Here is a 21,722-nt window from a genome sequence, read left to right on the forward strand (position 1 = left end):
CGTTCAGAGAAAAATGAACATAGGACGAGGAAGAGGAGAAAGAGGGGAGAAGAAAGTTATGCATAGAGAGAAAGAGAGGGGGGGGCTGAAAATAGATGGAAATACTGAACTTTCAAACAAAAATGAATTTTGAGGGAGGAGCAGCAGGTGGATAGAGAAGGGGGGAGGAGGTTATACACAGAGAGATGGGGGGAGGAGGAGACGTACAGAGAGAGAGAGAGAGAGAGAGAGAGAGAGAGAGAGAGAGAGAGAGAGAGAGTTTTGTGACGGCCTTCATAGCGACAACACTTCGCTGTAGAAACGGCCTACGAAGTCACCGCCACACTTTTAATAGCGGGCCGACCGGTCCGCTGGAACAGTGAACAGAAAGATGAAAACCCAAACACTCGGATTAAATGAAAGTCGGTATTTATCTTTATTAACGACGATACAGAACACAGTGGTGAACATGGTCTACAGAAATCTGTCTAGTTCGAGTCGGAGCGGCTAGGTCAGCGTCGGCTGACGACAAACAACAACTCTGCTGCGATGAACACACAACTGACTAGCAAGTACACAATTCGGTGGCGAGTATACAACTGAGCGGCGAATACAGAACTGTCCTAGCGCTCGCGACTCCAGCGCTTAAGAAGCCAGAAGCCAGCGGTGGCGCGCGCAGACTTGCGGCGATTTCCTGTATCGCTGGCGCTGCTTATGCGGACGGCGTCCGGACTTTGATGCTGCCAACCTTTTGGCAGCGGGCTCGGTTGGCATTACTGGCTAGGATATAACAGAGAGAGAGAGAGAGAGAGAGACAGAGACAGAGACGGAGAGAAATGGACAGAGAGAGAGAAGGGGGGGGGGCAAGTAGATTAGAATATATATTCGAGGCCGAGCGGTTCTAGGCGCTACAGTCTGGAACCGCGCGATCGCTACGGTCGCAGGTTCGAATCCTGCCTCGGGAATGGATGTGTGTGATGTCCTTAGGTTAGTTAGGTTTAAGTAGTTCTAAGTTCTAGGGGACTAATGACCTCAGCAGTTAAGTCCCATAGTGCTCAGAGCCATTTGAACCATATATATTCGATTCCTATACATATTTAGCACTTGCTAAGCATTGACATATTCGCTAGTAGTTTTATAAAATTACAATAAAATGAGTTCTCACAATTATCCACACCAATTCATTGAAGATACTCGTTGAAATTCATGTTGAAAACCTTTAACTGTCTTATTTATGTCACAGACAATTTTCAAGCTTAGCCTAAACGAGGAAATACAAAAGTTAGAGATTGTACTATTTGACAATTTAGTGTAAGGTTATAAACATCGTACTTACAGGCATAATTAGCAAGAGTATCACACCATGGTTCAAACTATTACAAGTTGCTGTTGCAGGTCAACCATAGTCAATAAAATTGTTAGCAGTATAATAATTATACAGAGCAGTTGTCCCCAGAAGGCTTATTCACATCGAAAATCAATAATAAATTAACTGACCGAAATAGTTTAAGCAGTACGCGGAAAACACGCAAATAATGCTATGTTAAAGATAAAAACAATGCGGCTCATGCTAACAAGTGAAGCTCTAATCTAACAACCAAAGTAATACAATGTAGTATTTGGTTGAAGGTAAACAACTTACATGTGTGAAACAGATCGTAATATTAAGTGCAGAAACAAAGAATGTCAAACTGGCCAAAATATTTATTACTAAACTCTTTCATTTTCTTTACATTGTCTTTTGCTTGCAATGGATCATTAAAATTTCACTTTAAAGAAATGTTTCCTCCTCCAACCTCCCATCTTCTCTCTCTTTGTTAGTAATTCTGTTTAATATTTGAATATTTTTCTAAGCACTCAGTTCAACTGAATGTACTGCAAGTCATAAATTTATTACTAAACTTTTGATCAGTTTAACTGTTTCTGCACACGTCTGCAATGTCCGGTCTCGCTTGATTCATTCTTTAAGTTTAACAGACCACCCATCATCCTTATTGTTAAATGTCAGTCTGATCTCACAATATCACGCGTTCGACGTTCACTTCGATTTTTGACGTTGAAGGTCTCCCTGAGGAAGGTACGTCTTCAATGTGATCTCGACCTCACAAATATGATTTGTAACAGCGAAAAACTTGCGCTCTTGATAAGGAATGTTCCCCACAGCTTGTTTTAACTTTTCAAAGGTCACAGTCACGGATCCTCAAGTTTAACAAAAAACTAGATTGCTTAACGTTGCCCTAAATTCGGTTGTTCCATTTTCGTAACAGAAAACAAAGGCACAACTTCACTGATGGCGTTCTCAGAAATCGCGTGATGGCTGTACGGAGCTGAAATTTCGGACTGAGCGTCTGGAAGGGATGAACACACAAGTGGAAGAACACAACATTGCCAGATCACTCGCAGTGCTGTCAGTCTCATTACTTTGCCCACACACCGCGTATGCCCTATGAATGTTTTCTGTTTCAAATAGTCAGGATGTCTCGAAAACGCATCGACAGTGACACTGTAACACCGAAAATGCAGATAAAATACCTTCTGCACCATCCAGAATTTTTCGCCATTTAATATCAGTTAGTATCTTGTACTACTGCACTTCTAATTTTGGACCTGTAGGCTTTGTTACAGAAACTTTATTTAATATGTGATAGGTGTAACAGTGTATATAATTGTGAATGTATATAATTGATAGTAATTATATTGTAAACTGCTGGAAACGACTTGTGGTTCTCAACCAGCCGCAGCAACAGTAGCAGCTCAGCATTGTCGCCGGCTACATTCTTCGTCGTCTTCATGGCTGCAACATCGTGAGAATGTTAACTAATATTATACAGTCAGTACCCAGTGGCATTTCTTTCACAAACTTTAATAATTTTCTTCGATAATAACCTGCAATAGTTAAAACTTGTAAGGCAACTGTGTTGTCATTGCCCTAAGACACTAATACCTAGAAGGGTCCCTTTCCTTCCATACAATCACCGAGTGTCGTAAAAATGTGAAAACTGATTAACTGCTTACTGCCAGTTTTGTTTGTTAGCTAATGACCAGTTTCAGTCTAAATTTTGCTGCCTCAATAACTGTTAATTCTTGTATTCCATAACACAGGCTTTTCTGATTTTGAGTACTGCCTTCAGTCACTTGAAGCAATGTAAAATTTCGCTGGAAAAACTTATAAATAAAGATAAAGCAAAAATTAAGAGTGCATAATTTCATTTATTCTGTACATAGCTTAGACAATGACTTCTTCTGGCTTGGTATGTATTTTCTTGTTCTAATATTAAAAGCAAAATCAGTTGCTCTTTGCTTAAAGTAAATTCAATTCAGTCTTTCAATAATCAAAAGTAAATTGCTTACTTTTTTCTAAATTTTACATTACGTTAAGCTGAGGTCACTGATAGTCATGTTTTCGTAATAAGTTTCATTTACAGCTAGTCATTTTTTAACCAGTAACTTCATTTAACTTTGCTTTCAAAATTTAGCATTTCTGATCAAGTAAATCCAAACGCAGTGCTTTCTGATTCATTTATTTTCTCATAAACTAATGCGTTGTGGAAAAGCATAGCCTTCTGTTGCCACGCCAGTGATTATTTGCTTTTTCTTTGCCATTACCTTCCTTAAAGTTCTGGAGATTCATTCTCGTAGAGGGCTGGCTATGGTTTAATAACCCTTTTTTGCAAATCAGTATTATTTTATATTAAACATTACGTGGTACGTTTATCCCCACTGTGTGGTTCGTGAGCGATTGCACTGAATTTCCACCCATTTCCAAATTATCATCAGTATTTAGGTTAAGTTTACAATAGATTATTGGTTCCGAAGGGTCTATTGTGTACTATCCTCCTACTAGCTGGTATTATTTTCCTTCGGCAAAGATAGTCTTACTCACTGAAAAATTTCATTACGCATACGCGATCACGGCCAGACATATGGCAATCCACTAGACCGATTAGAAAGGGGGCAGGTTACAGTAAGATTTGTTATAATAAACTGCGAAGTAATAACAGATCGGTAGTTAAACCACAAAAGGCACATGTTCCTGGTGATGTAGTGGATAGATATGCCGAGTTTAGACGTGTGATATATCTGATTTGCCGGTCCGCGTCATGCCGCTTCTAATATTTTCTTTTTATCTTCACGTTTCTAAAAGATTTTGGGGCCGTATTATAAACTTAATAAAAGTATGTACTATAATATTCGTTGTTATGTATATATAAGAGCGCTCTTTACCAGGTGAGATTTGTCATTGTCAATAATTTACAAATAAAGCATGAAACACGCAGAAGCCAGTAACTATCCAAGACACGGTAATCATCTGGTGAAACAAACAAGATAAATTTGAGAAGAACTGAAAGGTAACTTAGTCTCGGCCATCTACAAAGCATAAAAGAAAAATTACAACTTAGTTATTCAACTTAGTTATTTTTGTAGCCTTCTTTTCCAGGCAAGAACATCTTTAATTAAAGAACATATGCAGATGAAATGTATTCCGGTACCGGTAGGGGAATGTTCCCTGTGTTGGTTTTCGTCGTTGTTCCGTTTACTTTCGAGTGCAATTGTATTTTTTGCACAAATTAGAACGTATTACACAAAGAGAGGCGTTGTTCCTCAACGGAGGGACAACGCCTCTGAAGATGTTCAACACAGATTTGGACGAGACGTTAGGAATAGAAGAGTTTCGTGGACCACGATCTCATTCCCCGAAACGTTTACCAGCAGCAAAGTCATCCGGCCGTGAAAGCCTTAATTCTATCAAACTTCACAATACAAGAAAACTTTTATCATTGTGGCTGTTTTTAAGTGCTTTTTGTAATACATCTTTAAATAACGAGCATGAAGTTTGCAAGTTCTCATTTTCAAAGAAAGAAAAGGTAGCAGTAGTTTCCAAAATTGCATAAACGTTCCAATTTAATAAGATATATGAGTTGTCGCTTTAATTCGTGTGCAAGAATGGCTAGCACAGTGACAACGATACTCCGTATTTGCAATGTTTTACCGACTTCAGAAGAGAGTTATGGTGTTACTACATTTATTATTCTGATGTATAAAGCACGTATAATTTTGTACACGTAACTAGACTACGTTACGTATAGGTCTAGAAATGAATAAACATAACAATTATAAAGAAGTCAATAAACATGTCAAAGCGAATAAGATGAGGCAAGGTATGAATTCCTCACTGGCATGCAACTTATACATACGTTTACACTTTTTAATTCCAGTGAGGCACAAGCAATAATTGTGCATTTGCAGACAGCATTTCTGAAATGAACATAACCTGCTTAGCTACACATTACTGTAATGCTCAGAAATAATTAAATTTTGAAAACGGCAACCACTCACGGCAGCAAGTAACCAGATGTGGGCTTCGTTGCACGAGAGGTTCACTGCGCTCAGACTCGGTACAACCACAAAGGACGATGCACATCACTAACAGTCGAAACTGGACGTGGACACGTCATGCTGGCATTAGAGAGAGATATCACCGTGTTGAATCTAACGTCTCCCTAAGTGCCTCCCCAAAGGGATTGGCCGACAGATATACTTGTCAGGAGGAGGGCAGAAGGGCTCGAGATGGTCGAGTTTGGATAATAACACACGGTGCGTGCGGTCAGTAGTCCTTTGTGTCCACCGTGAAAGCATGCGGCCGACTAACGGAAATGTTAAAACCACAGTCACATTCGAAAAGGTACGAAGCAGCACAGCTATGTTACAGTTATGTATAACACACTTAAGGTCTCGTCGAGATGAAAAACATAAGCCTATGCTGAACATCATAGTACAACTGGTTTAGGACCTACAGAGCTATAAAAATATATACGAGGTGAACATTAATAAAACCGACGAACTGCAGGAACGGATTTCTGACTGGAAATTGAGGAAAAAGGTCCCATGAACATGTTTCTGGATATGGACGGCGTGCGTTCAGCTACAATAAAAAAATGGTTCAAATGGCTCTGAGCACTGTAGGACTTAACTTCTGAGGTCATCAGTCCCCTAGAACTTAGATCTACTTAAACCTAACTAACCTAAGGACATTACACACATCCATGCCCGAGGCAAGATTCGAACCTGCGACCGTAGCGGTCGCGCGGTTCCAGACTGCAGCGTCTAGAACCGCTCGGCCATCTCGGCCGACTCAGCTACAACAAATCGCCCCGGATCACAGTACGGAGCTGCTTCGCATCCGTTCACTCGTCGCATCATAGGCTGCCGCACTTTTTCGCACTTTCCGGTGTCTCTCTGAACAGCGTCCCAGACATTGTGAAGACATTGTTGAAGGGTCTGCATATCAGAAACTGCTTCAGCATAAACGACGCTTTTCAGATGCGCCCAGAGATAAAAATTCAAGGAGTTTAAGTGTGGTGATCTAGCAGGCCATGCTACGGGGTCTCTGCGTCCTACCCAATGGTTCAAAATGGCTCTGAGCACTATGGGACTTAACAGCTGAGGTCATCAGTCCCCTAGAACTTAGAACTACTTAAACCTAACTAACCTAAGGACATCACACACATCCATGCCCGAGGCAGGATTCGAACCTGCGACCGTAGCGGTCGCGCGGTTCCAGACTGAAGCGCCTAGAACCGCTCGGCCACCAGCGGCCGGCCCTACCCAATGTCCGGGGGAGATGCTGAGGTGTTGGCTAACCATAATGCAGAAGTGGGATGGTGCTCCGTCATCCAGAAACCACAAAACCTGTCGTATTTCCAAATTCACACTCTCAAGCAGCTCAGCGAGAATTCCGCTTTAAGTCCACATACGTCCTCCATCGGTGAGTCGTGGAATAATAACCGGTCCAAATATGTGATGGCCAGGAATCCCTGCCCACACTTTAATGCTGAGCCGATGCTGATGAGACGTCTCAAGCATTCCCCGAGGATTGTCTATAGCCCCACAGATGACGATTCTTTAGAATGATGATGCCAGTTCTGGTAAAGGTTGCTTCGACAAAGAGACACAAATACGATAACTGTAATGGGCTATTTCAATAATCATCGACAAAATCCTTCCCGTAGAGGGAAATCCGCTGCTGATAATCCTGGCATTCGCTGTAGCTGATAGGGATAGTAGCGGTTGTCATGCAGAATATGCAGAATCGTTCTTTGGCTAACTTGCCTAGAGCTCGTACTACGGTTCGCCTTTGTCTGGAGCTTGTACTAGGATACGTCCAATATTCTGTAGAACCCGGTCCTCCAATTTGATGTACGCACAGTCCTTCGCCTCCCTGCACGTTCGTCTGACTGAATACACCGTTCTCACGCAAACGCCACAGAAGGGCTTAAAATATTGTGTGATTGTGGTTGTGTGTGAGGGTACCTGTTTTGGTATAGCCGTGCTGTCTCTCTACCGTTTCCATATCTGCTTGGCCGTACACAAACACCATCTCGGCTTGTTCCCGACATCAATACCGGACTATTCTGCTGCTTATAGTAGTCTACGTCGACAGCCTGCAACACTCAAGGATCACCCGAATGTTGGTCTGAGGAACTTTCATTCGTCAGTGACATCAACCGTCACAACGATGCATTTCCGGAAACAAGTTCATATGGCTTTTTTTCTCCATTTCCAGTGAGGAATTCGTTCCTGCAGTTTGTCGGTTTTATTAATGTTCATCCAGTGTCTTAAGGTAAATTAAGCAAATTAATGTCTATATAGAGCTGATTGGTGACTGGAGAAAATCGTAATGCAAAGCAGAACTCTGATCTCGTACCAAAAGATAGTAATCAATACGTTTTATTTTTGTGTTTTTAGCATTTTTGCTCATATTACATGTAATTTTAGTGAAAAAATGTTGCTAATCATAATTAGAAATAAGAAAGCCGAAACAGCATGATCAAGCAGAACTACAAATGAGTCTGCTGAAATGCCACCACGTAAAGTGCACTTAATCTAGTTCTAGAAAACTGGCATTTCACCGTATCAAAAAACGTGATCGCAGTTGCGGTAAGCAGACGCCACGAAAGTTCGGTGTGATTGGTTACTACAGACAGAACAGGTGTAGCAATATTTACATGTTGCGACTTTGTTGGAGATGGTGCTGGTGGTAATGGTGTAGGTGATGGTATAATACGCCGGCCGAAGTGGCCGCGCGGTTCTGGCGCTGCAGTCTGGAACCGCGAGACCGCTACGGTCGCAGGTTCGAATCCTGCCTCGGGCATGGATGTGTGTGATGTCCTTAGGTTAGTTAGGTTTAACTAGTTCTAAGTTCTAGGGGACTAATGACCTCAGCAGTTGAGTCCCATAGTGCTCAGAGCCATTTGAACCATTTGATGGTATAATATTTTCTTGGTTGTCATATGCCTGACTTTCGCCTAAAGTGATTGGCATTGGCAACCCCTCAGACAGTGCAGCATCACGTGGTTGCGTATGCACAAGGCGTTGTTTCCCCGGACTGCGGAGCCACAACAGGGACGACAGAACAAGCGCCACCAGAGGTCCTTCTCGCCAGAGACCTATTTCTTCCCCGGCATCACGCGTGCGGCAATGGATCGTCACGAATTTCTCCGCGTCCCGGCTATACAGGACGGTGCACGCTAAAATGTCAGCAGCTCGCTACGCCGAAGCTCTGGACCAATTCATACGCCGGCTTTTAACAGCCCATGAGATACCGGTCGCAAACCACCGATACGGACCCACTACTCCACAGCCATATCCAGAGACGTCTCTGTAAGCCAGTTGCGCCAAACGCTCAACTTCCGTTGTTGGGAATTATCAGCGGGGCGTAGTCTTCACGTCCCCCTACGTTTATTGACTGTGTGTTCCGGGTGTATGCCTGTTAGTGTCTGAGAAGCTGTATTATTTTTTATTGAGAAGAATTTTTTTGTGCGTTACGAGGCGTGTTTTTTAAGTAAGTACCGTTTCTAAATTAAAAAAAGACGTGCTAAGATAACTCAATAATTTTATTTTTACATGAAAGCCTGTACCTTAATCTACGCACTGACGCCATTACAGTCTGTTTCTTCCTTGTTTACGTTGTGTACTGAGTGTTTAAGATGCCTCTGATAATCGTGAGTCCCGTCGACTGTGAAGTAAGGGCTGTTATAAGATTTCTTAGTGATAAAGGCCTAAAAGTGATCGGTATTCATCGTGAGATCTGCGCAGTTTACGGAGAAAACATTATGAGTGATGGAATGGTAAAAAAGTGGGTGAGAGCATTTAAAGGTGGCGCACAGATGTGCATGATGAACAACGGAGTGGGCGTCCTTCGGTCGTTAATGAAAGTTTGGTGCAGGGAGTGGACAATAAAATGAGAGAAAACAGACGCTTTACGATATCCTCCATGCGGGATGACTTTCCTAATGTTTCTCGTAGTGTTGTGTATGGCATAGTGACCGAGCACTTGAATTACCGAAAATTGTGCGCACGTTGGGTACCGAAAATGTTGACGGATGTGCACAAAACCAAACGTTTAGACAGTGCATTGACTTTCCTTGAGCGGTACCACAACGACGGTGATGATTTCTTAAGCCAAATTGTTACGGGCGATGAAACATGGGTAGCCCACGTCACACCAGAATCAAAGCAATAGTCCATGGAAGTTGAGCAAGGGCATCGTTTTGCTGCAAGACAATGCTCGTCCACATGTGGCGAATCAGACCAAAGATCTCATCACATCTTTTCGATGGGAAGCTCTAGATCATCCTCCGTACAGCCCCGATCTTGCGCTCAATGACTACCATCTGTTCCTGCACTTGAAGAGACACCTGGGCAGTCAGCGTCTTCAAGATGATGTCAAAACAGTAGTGATGCAGTGGTTAACAAGTCAGGCGGTAGACCTCTATGAGGAGGGTATTCAAAAACTGGTACAACATTATGACAGGTGCCTCAATATTGACGAAAATTATGTAGAAAAGTAAATTAACGAACAGGCTTTCATGTAAAAATAAAATTATTGAGAAATCTTAGCACGTCTTTTTTTAATTTCAAAACGGTACTTACTTAAAAAACACGCTTGGTATTAAATCTCTCTAATATGGTCGTAATGAACTCCTGATTTTGTTTACCTTTGCTCATGATTGCTTATCAAGTATCTCCCCGTGAGGGTTATAGCACTGGTGATGGTGGTGATATTTAAAATGTCTGTTAGTACCTAACAATTGCACCCATTCCCAATAACACACGCCACATAAAATCTGGGATTTACCCTCCCTCAGCAGGTGATTGTGTTTTAACTTTAAACCATTTTAAGTGACCTGACTGTGTGTAAATTTTTATAGTGCACAATATGATTTCAGTACTGCACAGATTTGACGACAAACGTTAGTCACAGAGAATTTATTAATAAAACGAGATGCGTGATAAAAATAACCTAGAATTTTGACATGCATAACACCACTGTAAAGTGAAAGAATTTGAAATGTCGATGCGACATATAATTTGAATGTCACTAAGAAACAATAATCTCGATTGTACTGTATGAAAATGTCTTATCAAAGCTGTGGATTCAAAGATACTACAGAAGCTCCTGGAATCCTCCTGTTGGTCTGTAACATGATCCGCAGGTTATCTTGTGGGACAAGACGAGCTGTATTTATCGCTGTGCTTCGAAATCTCAAGAGACCCTTAACTTAAGGATCGTCCAAAGCTCTGTCTGCGTAAATGTCTGCCCTCATCACATCACACAGATCATTGCGTGTGAACAAGTGATTTGCGCAGGTACGAGATGTGCGCGGACCTGGGTTAGAGGATTGAGCGAAACTGCGTAGTTCTGTGGATTCAAATCGCATCTGCACAGTCAGATTAGTGCGCGTGGACAAGAGATCGCCGCAAATCTGGCGCTAAAACCTGTTTGAGTCAGCTTCAGTCAGCTGTTTCTCGCCTGTGTGTGCTCGGTGAATTTTAAAATGGGAGATACGCGTCAGTGTTCTAGATAGTTCATTGCCTAATTTATCGAAATGTATAGTAGTGATACATGTTAGTCGGAAATTAAAAGCAGAGAATACAGCGGTAGGGAAAAGAAAGAAGCTGCTAATAGTTATTTAACAGAGAAATTACGAGCGGTTGACCCTACGGCAAACAGGGAAAAGGTACATAATAAACAAAGTCGTTGGGGACTATTCACCGCAGAGAGTAACGAAATTTATTCGATCTGCTGCTTTCACTCATTACTGTCCTATGCTATAATGTGAGTTGTTACAGCGTATCAAAAAAACGTACACTCTATTTGTATTAAAGAACAGTGCAATCAGAATATTGAGTTAATCTGATAATGGAAGATCTTGGCACAGGGTCTTCAGGGACATACCGGTAGTTATTATTACACTTCTTTTTCTTTCTAATATAATACGTGGTTTATAGCAAGAGTGATTTATAGGTGAATTGTAGAAGCCACTACTACAATACTATAAGTAAATTTTTTTCAGATATACTATGAATCCCTTTCTAGAGTTCAGAATGGGATTTTATATTCTGATGCAAAAGTTTCTGGTAGGCTCAGGCAGGAAACATCAAATCTCGACTTAGAAACGAACTTCAGCTCACTGGCCATGTGTATAACTTCTAAGAATGTGTGTGTCTCAGACACTTCTAAAACTGTAAAAATATGACCTGTACCTCTCAGAATTGAGGTACAGTACTTTACTTACCTCCATGAAATCATCCTTCAGGAGAGTACGAATAGCTCACGTGTTCAACACTTGTTTCGAAATTGCAGTAGCAAATTCTAGAGCCTTGTAGCTCCTGTTGCCAGGAATCTTAACATCACCGTCAGCCGCTCATGTGGCGAAATTTTTCTCTTCATACATGGTTTTTTCCGTTTTATACTAAGAGTTACGAGCGTCGAAAGATAATTATATGTGTCTAAAGCCGCGCTCAAACAATTACGCCAGTCGTCAAGTTCGCTCTGCAACTCATGAAGTAAGTTTACGTGCGAAAATTACCTTTGCACTGAAATGAGGATTGACACATTGTTGAGGTCAGGAGAGCGTGGAGGCCATGGAATTTGTCCGCCTATACCAATCCATCGGTCACCGAATCTGTTGTTGAGAAGCGTCTTCCTGTTTCTGGCATGTTGTTCGCTTTTTGTGTTTTGCAACTCAAGTTGCAAACACAGACCATAACAGAATTTCCGCCATTTGCGAATAAATGAAGTAAACTTTGAGGTTATCATACGAGACTGTAGTCGCTTGCCACTGAAATTTCTTCTGCGTCGACAAATTGCGGGGAGGCAACAGTTATGGGGCTTATCGCTGACACAACCGGTTTACGGTTATTATTCGTTTTTCTCACGCCAGTTTAACCTGTATGTCAAAACCACTAAGAATAACCAGTTTCTGAAATAACTGATTTTCGGTTTTTTGTTGCTATATATGTAATACATGTAGAGATCGAACAAAGATGTAAAAATTTTGACTCACAGAGGTTCAAAATTCATAGAATCAAAATATTAAATTATACAGGGTGTTACAAAAAGGTACGGCCAAACTTTCAGGAAACACAAAGAAAGAAAATATGTTATGTGGACATGTGTACGGAAACGCATACTTTCCATGCTAGAGCTCATTTTATTACTTCTCTTCAAATCACATTAATCATGGAATGGAAACACACAGCAACAGAACGTACCAGCGTGACTTCAAACACTTTGTTACAGGAAATGTTCAAAATGTCCTCCGTTAGCGAGAATACATGCATCCACCCTCCGTCGCATGGAATCCCTGACGCGCTGATGCAGCCCTGGAGAATGGCGTATTGTATCACAGCCGTCCACAATACGAGAACGAAGAGTCTCTACATTTGGTACCGGTGTTGCGTAGACAATAGCTTTCAAATGCCCCCATAAATGAAAGACAAGAGGGTTGAGGTCAGGAGAGCGTGGAGGCCATGGAATTGGTCCGCCTATACCAATCCATCGGTCACCGAATCTGTTGTTGAGAAGCGTACGAACACTTAAGACTGAAATGTGCAGGAGCTCCATCGTACATGAACCACATGTTGTCTCGTACTTGTAAAGGCACATGTTCTAGCAGCACAGGTACTGTATCCCGTATGAAATCAAGATAACGTGCTCCATTGAGCGTAGGTGGAAGAACATGGGGCCCAATCAAGAAATCACCAACAATGCCTGCCCAAACGTTCACAGAAAATCCGTGTTGATGACGTGATTGCACAATTGCGTGCGGATTCTCGTCAGCCCACACATGTTGATTGTGAAAATTTACAATTTGATCACGTTGGAATGAAGTCTCACGCGTAAAGAGAACATTTGCACTGAAATGAGGATTGACACATTGTTGGATGAACCATTCGCAGAAGTGTACCCGTGGAGGCCAATCAGCTGCTGATAGTGCCTGCACACGCTGTACATGGTACGGAAACAACTGGTTCTCCCGTAGCACTCTCCATACAGTGACGCGGTCAACGTTACCTTCTACAGCAGCAACTTCTCTGACGCTGACATTAGGGTTATCGTCAACTGCAAGAAGAATTGCCTCGTCCATCGCAGGTGTCCTCGTCGTACAAGGTCTTCCCCAGGCGCGAATCATAGGCTGGAATGTTCCGTGCTCCCTAAGACGCCGATCAATTGCTTCGAACGTCTTCCTGTCGGGGCACCTTCGTTCTGGAAATCTGTCTCGATACAAACTTAGCGCGCCACGGCTATTGCCCCGTGCTAATCCATACATCAAATGGGCATCTGCCAACTCTGCATTTGTAAACATTGCAAAACCACGTTCGTGATGAACACTAACCTGTTGATGCTACGTACTGATGTGCTTGATGCTAGTACTGTAGAGCAATGAGTCGCATGTCAACACAAGCACCGAAGTCAAAATTACCTTCCCTCAATTGGGCCAACTGGCGGTGAATCGAGGAAGTACAGTACATACTGACGAAACTAAAATGAGCTCTAACATGGAAATTAAGCGTTTCCGGACACATGTCCACATAACATCTTTTCTTTATTTGTGTGTGAGGAATGTTTCCTGAAAGTTTGGCCGTACCTTTTTGTAAGACCCTGTATAGGCAATGAAAGAAAACTTACTTCATGCACCGTTCGCTGCTTTTCTCGAAAACTGGTACGTGGTTAAATCGTACAGAAATCACCAGTATTCTTCTGTTGATTCTAATTCTTTGAAACTCTGTTAAATAAACTATCACTATTTGGGCACTACGAGTAGCCCCTACCAAAAAGTGAAAACTGAGGCTGAAGAACTATATTTTTCATGTTAATTTGTCCGTTTTCAAGGGCTAAAGGCAGATAAAGGCATATTATGTAAACACATGCAGCAGATCAGCAACTTTCTATTTTTACTGCATACAATGACTGAGTTAGCGTGAAGTTTTTGATTTATTACTGTAACCATAATTGCCTTCCTCTTTTATTAATTCATAGAAATGGCAGACAAATCTTTAATCTCTAAAAGCAAATGAATCATCGTACTCCATCGCTGTGTCACTTCGAAAAAATATTTAAATGTATATTTAAAAAAGCGTATAGACAGGCGGAAGCCAAGTCTTGGACACACGCCAGGCCTTGTAAAGCCATGACACATGGCGACAGGGACTTTACTGTCCCAGAAATGCTGTGCCAGTTCTTAGGCAAGCATTTGTTGCTCGTTTCTATCGGCATTGTTATTAAAATAACACGGATCGGTTTTCCCATTTCACATAATAACGCAATATTTCCAAACCAACGCCAATTGTACGAATAAAAATTACTTCTTTATTTAAGAAAGGTTCATTAAAAAAATAGTTTTAGCACTGTTAATACGAGTAAGGCTGTCCGCCCCCGGTAGCTGAATTGTCAGCGCGATAGAATGTCAATCCTAGGGGGCCCGGGTTCGATTCCCGGCTGGGTCGGAGATTTTCTCTGGTCAGGGACTGGATGTTGTCCTAATCATCATCATTTCATTCCCCATCGACACGCAAGTCGCCAAAGTGGCGTCAAACCGAAAGACTTGCACCCGGTGGACGGTCTCTCCGATGGGAGGCCGTAGTTACACGACATTTATTTAATATGGCTAATTGATAGTTTTCGTCTATCCATGATTGAAACGGGCGACTTGGGACGTCGACTAGTATAATATATGATAAAAATGACGAAATTCCTCCAGTCGTATTAAGGTGTTGGTTTTATTGGCAACTAGTTTCGATGTTGTTACAACAAATGGTTCAAATGGGTCTGAGCACTATGGGACTTAACTTCTGAGGTCATCAGTCCCATAGAACATAGAACTACTTAAACCTAACTAACCTAAGGAGATCACACACATCCATGCCGGAGGCAGGATTCGAACCGGCGACCGTAGCGGTCGCGCGGTTGCAGACTGTAGCGCCTATAACCACTCGGCCAATCCGGACGGCATACACGTATGGTTGCTGTCAACAAGTATGGGCCAGAAGATGATGATGTAACAACATCGAAACTGTGGTGTCACAGCCAGACACCACACGTGCTAGGTGGTAGCTTAAATCGGCCGCGGTCCTGTAGTACATGTCGGACCCGCGTGTCGCCACTGTGTGATCGCAAACCTAGCGCCACCACAAGGCAGGTCTCGAGAGACTGACTCGAACTCAGCCCAGTTGTACGGACGACAGAGCTAGCGACTAGACATACAAAGCCTTTCTCTCTCATTAGCCGAGAGACAGGCCTTCAGCTAAGTTAATGGCTAAGAAATAGCAAGGCGCCATAAGCCTTACAGTGATTGTAATTAAAGTCTCCTTCGTGCGATGTACCACAATGATTGATTAAAGATAAGTATTATACCAGCTACGTACTTTTCTTCATAGCATTAATTACGTATCCTGTTCCAGTACTTCACGCCCGTCTGCGTTAGTGCCTTTTAAGCCACCTCTATCTACAAGGTGTTGGCCCAGCTGCCGACACATCACATGGCGACGAGTCTACAAAGGATCTTGTGTTTTACTTTGCCCTAATTTCTTTGTGTCATGGCTTCGCCACAATCTCCAGATGTACTGTCCGAATTTTATCGCTTGCAGAATCAGCAGACGCAGGCGTTATTGGATGCTCTTGGACAGCTCGTCCAGGGTCAATGTGCGCTGCACACCGATGCGGCCGCCGCCGCTTAATCGCTACCGCAGCCACAACATGCTGTTGCACCTCAATTCAGACCCTTTGATGCAACCCATGAGTCCTGGCAAGAGTGGTCCCGTCAATTCGCCTTCCACCTCGCCGCCTACAGAATTCAAGGTAATGAGCGGCAGCCATTTTTGCTTTCTTGTGTCGGTGTGTCCACCTACCGTGTGATAGTGAAGTTGTTTCCCCGGCGCGACGTAGCAACTCTGTCCTACGAAGAACTTTTGTCTGCTTTAGATGCCTATTTCAAGGAAACAGTAAATGTCGTTGCAAAAAGGTATACGTTCTTTCGTACAAAACGTACGGCTGGTCAGACTAATAGGGAGTGGGTTCCGACATTGCAAGGACTTACTAGGGAGTGTGCGTTTGAATGCGGATGTGGACTTCCTTATTCAGATACTATGGTGCGTGATGCAATAGCACAGAACGTTTCTGATGTTCGCATATGGGATCAGATTTTGAAACTAGTTAATCCCTCCCTTCAACAAGTGATAGACATATTGGATAGGCAAGACACACTTGACTTTGCTCAGGACTCATTTGCAACTTCGCCGGCAGTGTGTCACATTAACCGGCCCGCCGGGCCCGCTGCACGGGACGCTCAGCGGCCCTCGCGCCCGTCAGCACAGCGGCAGCCTAGCTCGCAAACACGTGCGCCGCGTAAGCAAGCTAATGCAGTGAAATCATGCCCGCGGTGTGCAACTCGACATTCGCGTGAAAATTGCCCGTCACGCCAAGCTATTTGCTTTTACTGTCATAAGAAAGGACATGTCCAAAGTGTTTGCCAGAAAAAGCTCAGATCAGACACTCACACCAATTCCAGGCCCTTTGCTTCGCGCCGGAATCGAACCAAGGAAACTCAGGCTCGTGAACCTTTGCCCATGGATATTCATGTAGTTCATTCCACCCCGTCCGGTGACAGTGTTCATTCCACAAAAAGTGTGCGTCGACGTCGACGGAAGTCCCGTCACGTCGCACGTGATTCTGTCCCAGTGTCTGTTCCAGTTGCACAACACAGTCGCTTTTGTCGTCAGCAGGACAATAAACTTTTTGTCGCCTTAGACTTTGCAGGCAAAGTGATACCATTCCAGCTCGATACCGGAGCTGCAGTTTCATTGCTCAATCACGACACGTACAACCAACTGGGCAAACCTCCGTTGCGTGCCGCAAATGTTCAGCTCAATAGTTACTCAGGCCAGAAAATACCAGTGTTAGGACAGTGCAGCCTTCTTGCAACATACCAGGGACAAACAAAACTTGTGTCATTTTACGTTCTTCGTTCTTCTACTGCAGTGAACTGGTTTGGTTTAGATTTATTTCAGTTGTATAATTTGTCTATAGTAAATCAGGTCCTCTCAGTGATTCAGACTGTGCCTTCCGCCAGTGTTTCTAGTCTATGTGACGAATTTGCGGACATTTTTGCACCGGGCCTTGGTTGCGCTACGAACTATGAAGCACATTTGGAACTGAAAGCAAACGCGCAATCGACGTTTTTCAGAGCGCGCAATGTTCCCCACGCATTGCGTGATGAGGTCGCAAGAACATTACACGATTTAGAATCTCAAGGTGTAATTGAACGTGTGCAGGCTTCTCTCTGGGCCTCACCCTTAGTAATTTTGCCAAAACCTTCCGGAAAATTGAGACTTTGTGTGGACTTCAAGGCAACTGTGAATCCACAACTAGTAACTGCTACTTTTCCTTTGCCCCGCCCGGAAGATCTTTTTGACAAACTGTGCCCGGGAAAATATTTTTCAAAGTTGGACCTAGCAGATGCGTACTTGCAAATACCTGTGGACGAAGAATCCCAGCGCGTCTTGGTGGTAAACACGCATCTTGGCTTGTATTGCTTCAAAAGACTGCCTTTCGGGTGTGCATCCGCCCCTGCATTGTTTCCGACAATGGCCCACAATTCATGTCCGCAGAATTTCAGTCCTTCTGCAAGGCCAATGGTTTTCAACATCTGACGTCCGCGCCGTTTTCGCCTCAGTCAAACGGTGCCGCGGAACGATTGGTCCGGACTTTCAAGTCACAGATGTTGAAATTGAAAGCGTCGCATTCTCGGGAGGACGCATTATTGCTCTTTTTGTCCTCGTCTCGCTCTCAGCCCCGCGATGGTCGCTCGCCGGCTGAGTTGCTCCATGGTCGTTCTCATCGAACCTTGATGTCTTTGCTGCATCCGCCGCATCAGGTTCCTGTGCAGCGGCAGACTCCTGCATTTGCTCCTGGCGACGTTGTCTTCTATCGCACCTATCGCGGTTCACGGCGTTGGCTCGCAGGGCGCATTCTTCGCTGCCTCGGCCGCGCGATGTATTTGGTTTTGGGGGCCTCTGGTGAGGTGCGTCGGCATCTCAATCAGCTGCGCCTCTGTCTTCGCCCGGGTTCTGCCGCTCCCCGTCTGCTTTCAGCGACGGAGCCGTCAGGTCAGCACCCTGGGGACCCATCTACTGGCTCGCCTCATCCCCAGGTGTTACCGACGCTGCCTTCCGTTTTGCCTCATGGCGTCGCGCCGCCGCCGCAGCCGCCGCAGCCGCCTCCGGCGCCGCCCGCAGTGGACGCTTCGCTGCAGCCGCCACGCGCCTCCCTGGGTCACGCGCCGCCGATCGCTTCCCGTGACCAGCTGTCCTCCGCCATGGAACTCTTGCCCGCTCCGGACCAGATGTCGTCATCGCGCGTCGGATTCTCCGACCACATGGAGGTCGACCCTTCGGCCCCTCCTGTCTCCTGTCTCTTTACGGGCGCATACACCGCATGTTGACGTGCACCCTGGACTAGGTTTTCAGGCGTTTCCTAGCTCCCCTCGGACCGAATGGCAGGGTGCGGGTGGCACAGCCTCGCCTGTTGTTAGGCTCCCCACCTCATCGCATACGTCAACATGGGGTCCTCCCCACGGCGGGCGGAAGCCTTATCTCACGACCGTTCGCCGATTTGCGGGGGAGGAATGTGGTGTCACAGCCAGACACCACACGTGCTAGGTGGTAGCTTAAATCGGCCGCGGTCCTGTAGTACATGTCGGACCCGCGTGTCGCCACTGTGTGATCGCAAACCTAGCGCCACCACAAGGCAGGTCTCGAGAGACTGACTCGAACTCAGCCCAGTTGTACGGACGACAGAGCTAGCGACTAGACGTACGAAGCCTTTCTCTCTCAGACAGAATAGCCTTCAGCTAAGTTAATGGCTACGAACTAGCAAGGCGCCATTAGCCTTACAGTGATTGTAATTAAAGTCTCCTTTGTGCGATGTACCACAATGATTGATTAAAGATAAGTATTATACCAGCTACGTACTTTTCTTCATAGCATTAATTACGTATCCTGTTCCAGTACTTCACGCCCGTCTGCGTTAGTCTAGCGTGCCTTTTAAGCCACCTCTATCTACAAGGTGTTGGCCCAGCTGCCGACACATCAGAAACTAGTTGCCATTAAAACAAACATCTTAATAAGGCTGGAGGAATTTCATCATTTCTTAACATAATTGATAATTTGGTTTTTTTACTTCGTTATTGTAAAAAAAATAAAATGAAAAGACCTGTTATAACCGAGACCATTCAAATACAGAAAAATAATACGTATTCAGAACTAAAATACCGGTATCGGTTTTAACGGTCGGTTTTTTCCACCCCTAGCGAACAGCAAGTTGGAAGTTGTAAATTTTTAGACAACACAGTTGCATGGAATAGCAGCGATTGGTTTACTTATAATCAATCAATCAAAATGACTGTCACAAACGCATTATTTTGTCGCCAACCGGTTTCGACCAGCGATGGCGTCATCTTCAGGGCAATTTACACCATTTGGTCACTCGCTGGAGTTGTCACCCTGCCTGAGGTATGACTTTTGAGGTTATTTTAATGAGGTTCTAATAATTGTACCATAACGGCCTGTAACGGCCTTGCCTAAAATCAAAATACCTATTTGCACACCTTATACCATTTGGCATAAATACATATTCTCTACAAGGCTTACAATACCACAAATCTTGCAACACTAAAACAGCTACAGAATAATTAATCTTGTTGCCATAAAAGGCAATAGCAAGTTTATCAGTCCTCTGTTGACTATTAGGAACAAGGAAGGCGAGGCGTAGGTCGTCCGGATAATTGCGAATATGGTCCCAGTTGGCATAAAAAAACTCGAACGCAGACATTAGGTGTAAACAAACACTTTTATTCAGAACGTTACATTACCTTTCCTCTTAGAAAATGCCAAATACACTCTATTTCTTGCAATAAATGTGACGTACTTAGCTTCACTCTGAACATTATCATTATTTTCGGGTTCATCACCGGCAGTCTGTAGGCCAATATAAAAAGGATTTGTCCCTTGAAACAACCTATTTTTAACTTTACACTCCTTTTCAAGAGCAGTCCAAGATTTAACTTTCGTTATATCTGCACTTTGTTCTGGCTTGGAATACGTTACAAACTTAAACCTATTCCTTCTAGTATATTTACGCCAAGGTACACCAGATGCCTTCTGAAGGTTCAAATCAAAAGCTCCCATTTTATTGCTACATGCTATAAGCACTTTCTCTAATGCACCCTGGTCTTCAAAAATCTTCTTCTTAGCTTTATCATCAAGAGTTAGCCTTTCAATCGTAACATAACCCTATACACATATGTTACAATTTTATTAATAGTTACAGAGCCATATTTGTTACCTAAAAATTTAAATTCATCGGTAATATTGTAATCCTGCAATGTTCCAAAATCCTTGGCTTTCTCATCATGTTTCTCAATAACGGCCATTTTACCATACTCAGAGCGTACACTGTCTGAGTGCACAGGCAGGGTGACAACTCCAGCGAGCGACCAAATGGTGTAAATTGCCTTGAGGATGACCTCATCGCGGGTTGAAACCGGTTGGCTACAAAATAAATAACGCGATTGTGACTATCATTTTGATTGATTGGAACTCGTGTCGTGTGAATATACCACCTATGCAGAGATCTATTGCGTGACAGATATTTGCGCAGATAAATGAGCAGACAGATCGGTACGTGTCGACGGGCCTTTCCGGGAGTGAATGTATGTGCAGTGGCGTCTTCAACACCAGTGGCGGCCGGCTTGCCGTGTAGCAGGTGTGAAGTGGCGGGGTGTAGTTGCGGAGTAGGGTGGCTGCAATGCTTTTACCTGGGGGCAGGCGGTGCGGCGCGCAGCCCACGTCGCGCAGCGAGGCCAGTCCCCGGGGGCTGAGGGCGAGCAGCGCGTCCGCCGTGGAGGCGACGCTGCCGCCGAACGAGCCGTCGGCCGCCTGCTCGGACACCAGCGCCGCCACCGCGCTCGTCCGGTTCCACGAGGCGCCCGCCTCCGCGTCCGCCGCGTCCAGCGCCTGTGCGCACGTGTACATGCCGATCAAAACCACCACAACCAGTTTCGCTTTAAGTAAACATATTCAAGGTGACCTGCAATTCAACAAGACAAAGATCAGGCTAAAAGCCCTAAAACTGCGGTGTCCACACTTTTAGCTTACCTGGGTCTAAAGCTGTAAAACTACCGTAGGCTACCGTAGACTATCGTAAGTGAGGGTAGACTGCAGTAGTTTACTAGTACACTACTGGCCATTAAAAGTGCTACACCACGAAGATGACGCGCTACAGACGCGAAATTTAACCGACAGGAAGAAGATGCTGTGATATGCAATTCACACATGGTTGGCGCCGGTGGCGACACCTACAACGTGCTGACATGAGGAAAGTTTCCAACCGATTTCCCATA

The 21,722-nt window shown here is 44.1% G+C and overlaps 1 protein-coding gene across 1 annotated transcript in view; it reads right to left on the reverse strand.

The window, feature by feature from the left end:
• Positions 1–21,722, reverse strand: part of LOC126203667 (uncharacterized protein CG3556-like) — a 122,107-nt gene that overhangs the window by 14,800 nt on the left and 85,585 nt on the right. The window contains exon 5 of the mRNA XM_049938032.1: positions 21,138–21,336. Within this exon, the coding sequence (XP_049793989.1) occupies positions 21,138–21,336 (199 nt within the window). The remainder of the gene's footprint in view (positions 1–21,137; positions 21,337–21,722) is intronic.

This window comes from Schistocerca nitens, chromosome 9 (assembly GCF_023898315.1).
Source record: "Schistocerca nitens isolate TAMUIC-IGC-003100 chromosome 9, iqSchNite1.1, whole genome shotgun sequence".
Taxonomy (NCBI): domain Eukaryota; kingdom Metazoa; phylum Arthropoda; class Insecta; order Orthoptera; family Acrididae; genus Schistocerca; species Schistocerca nitens.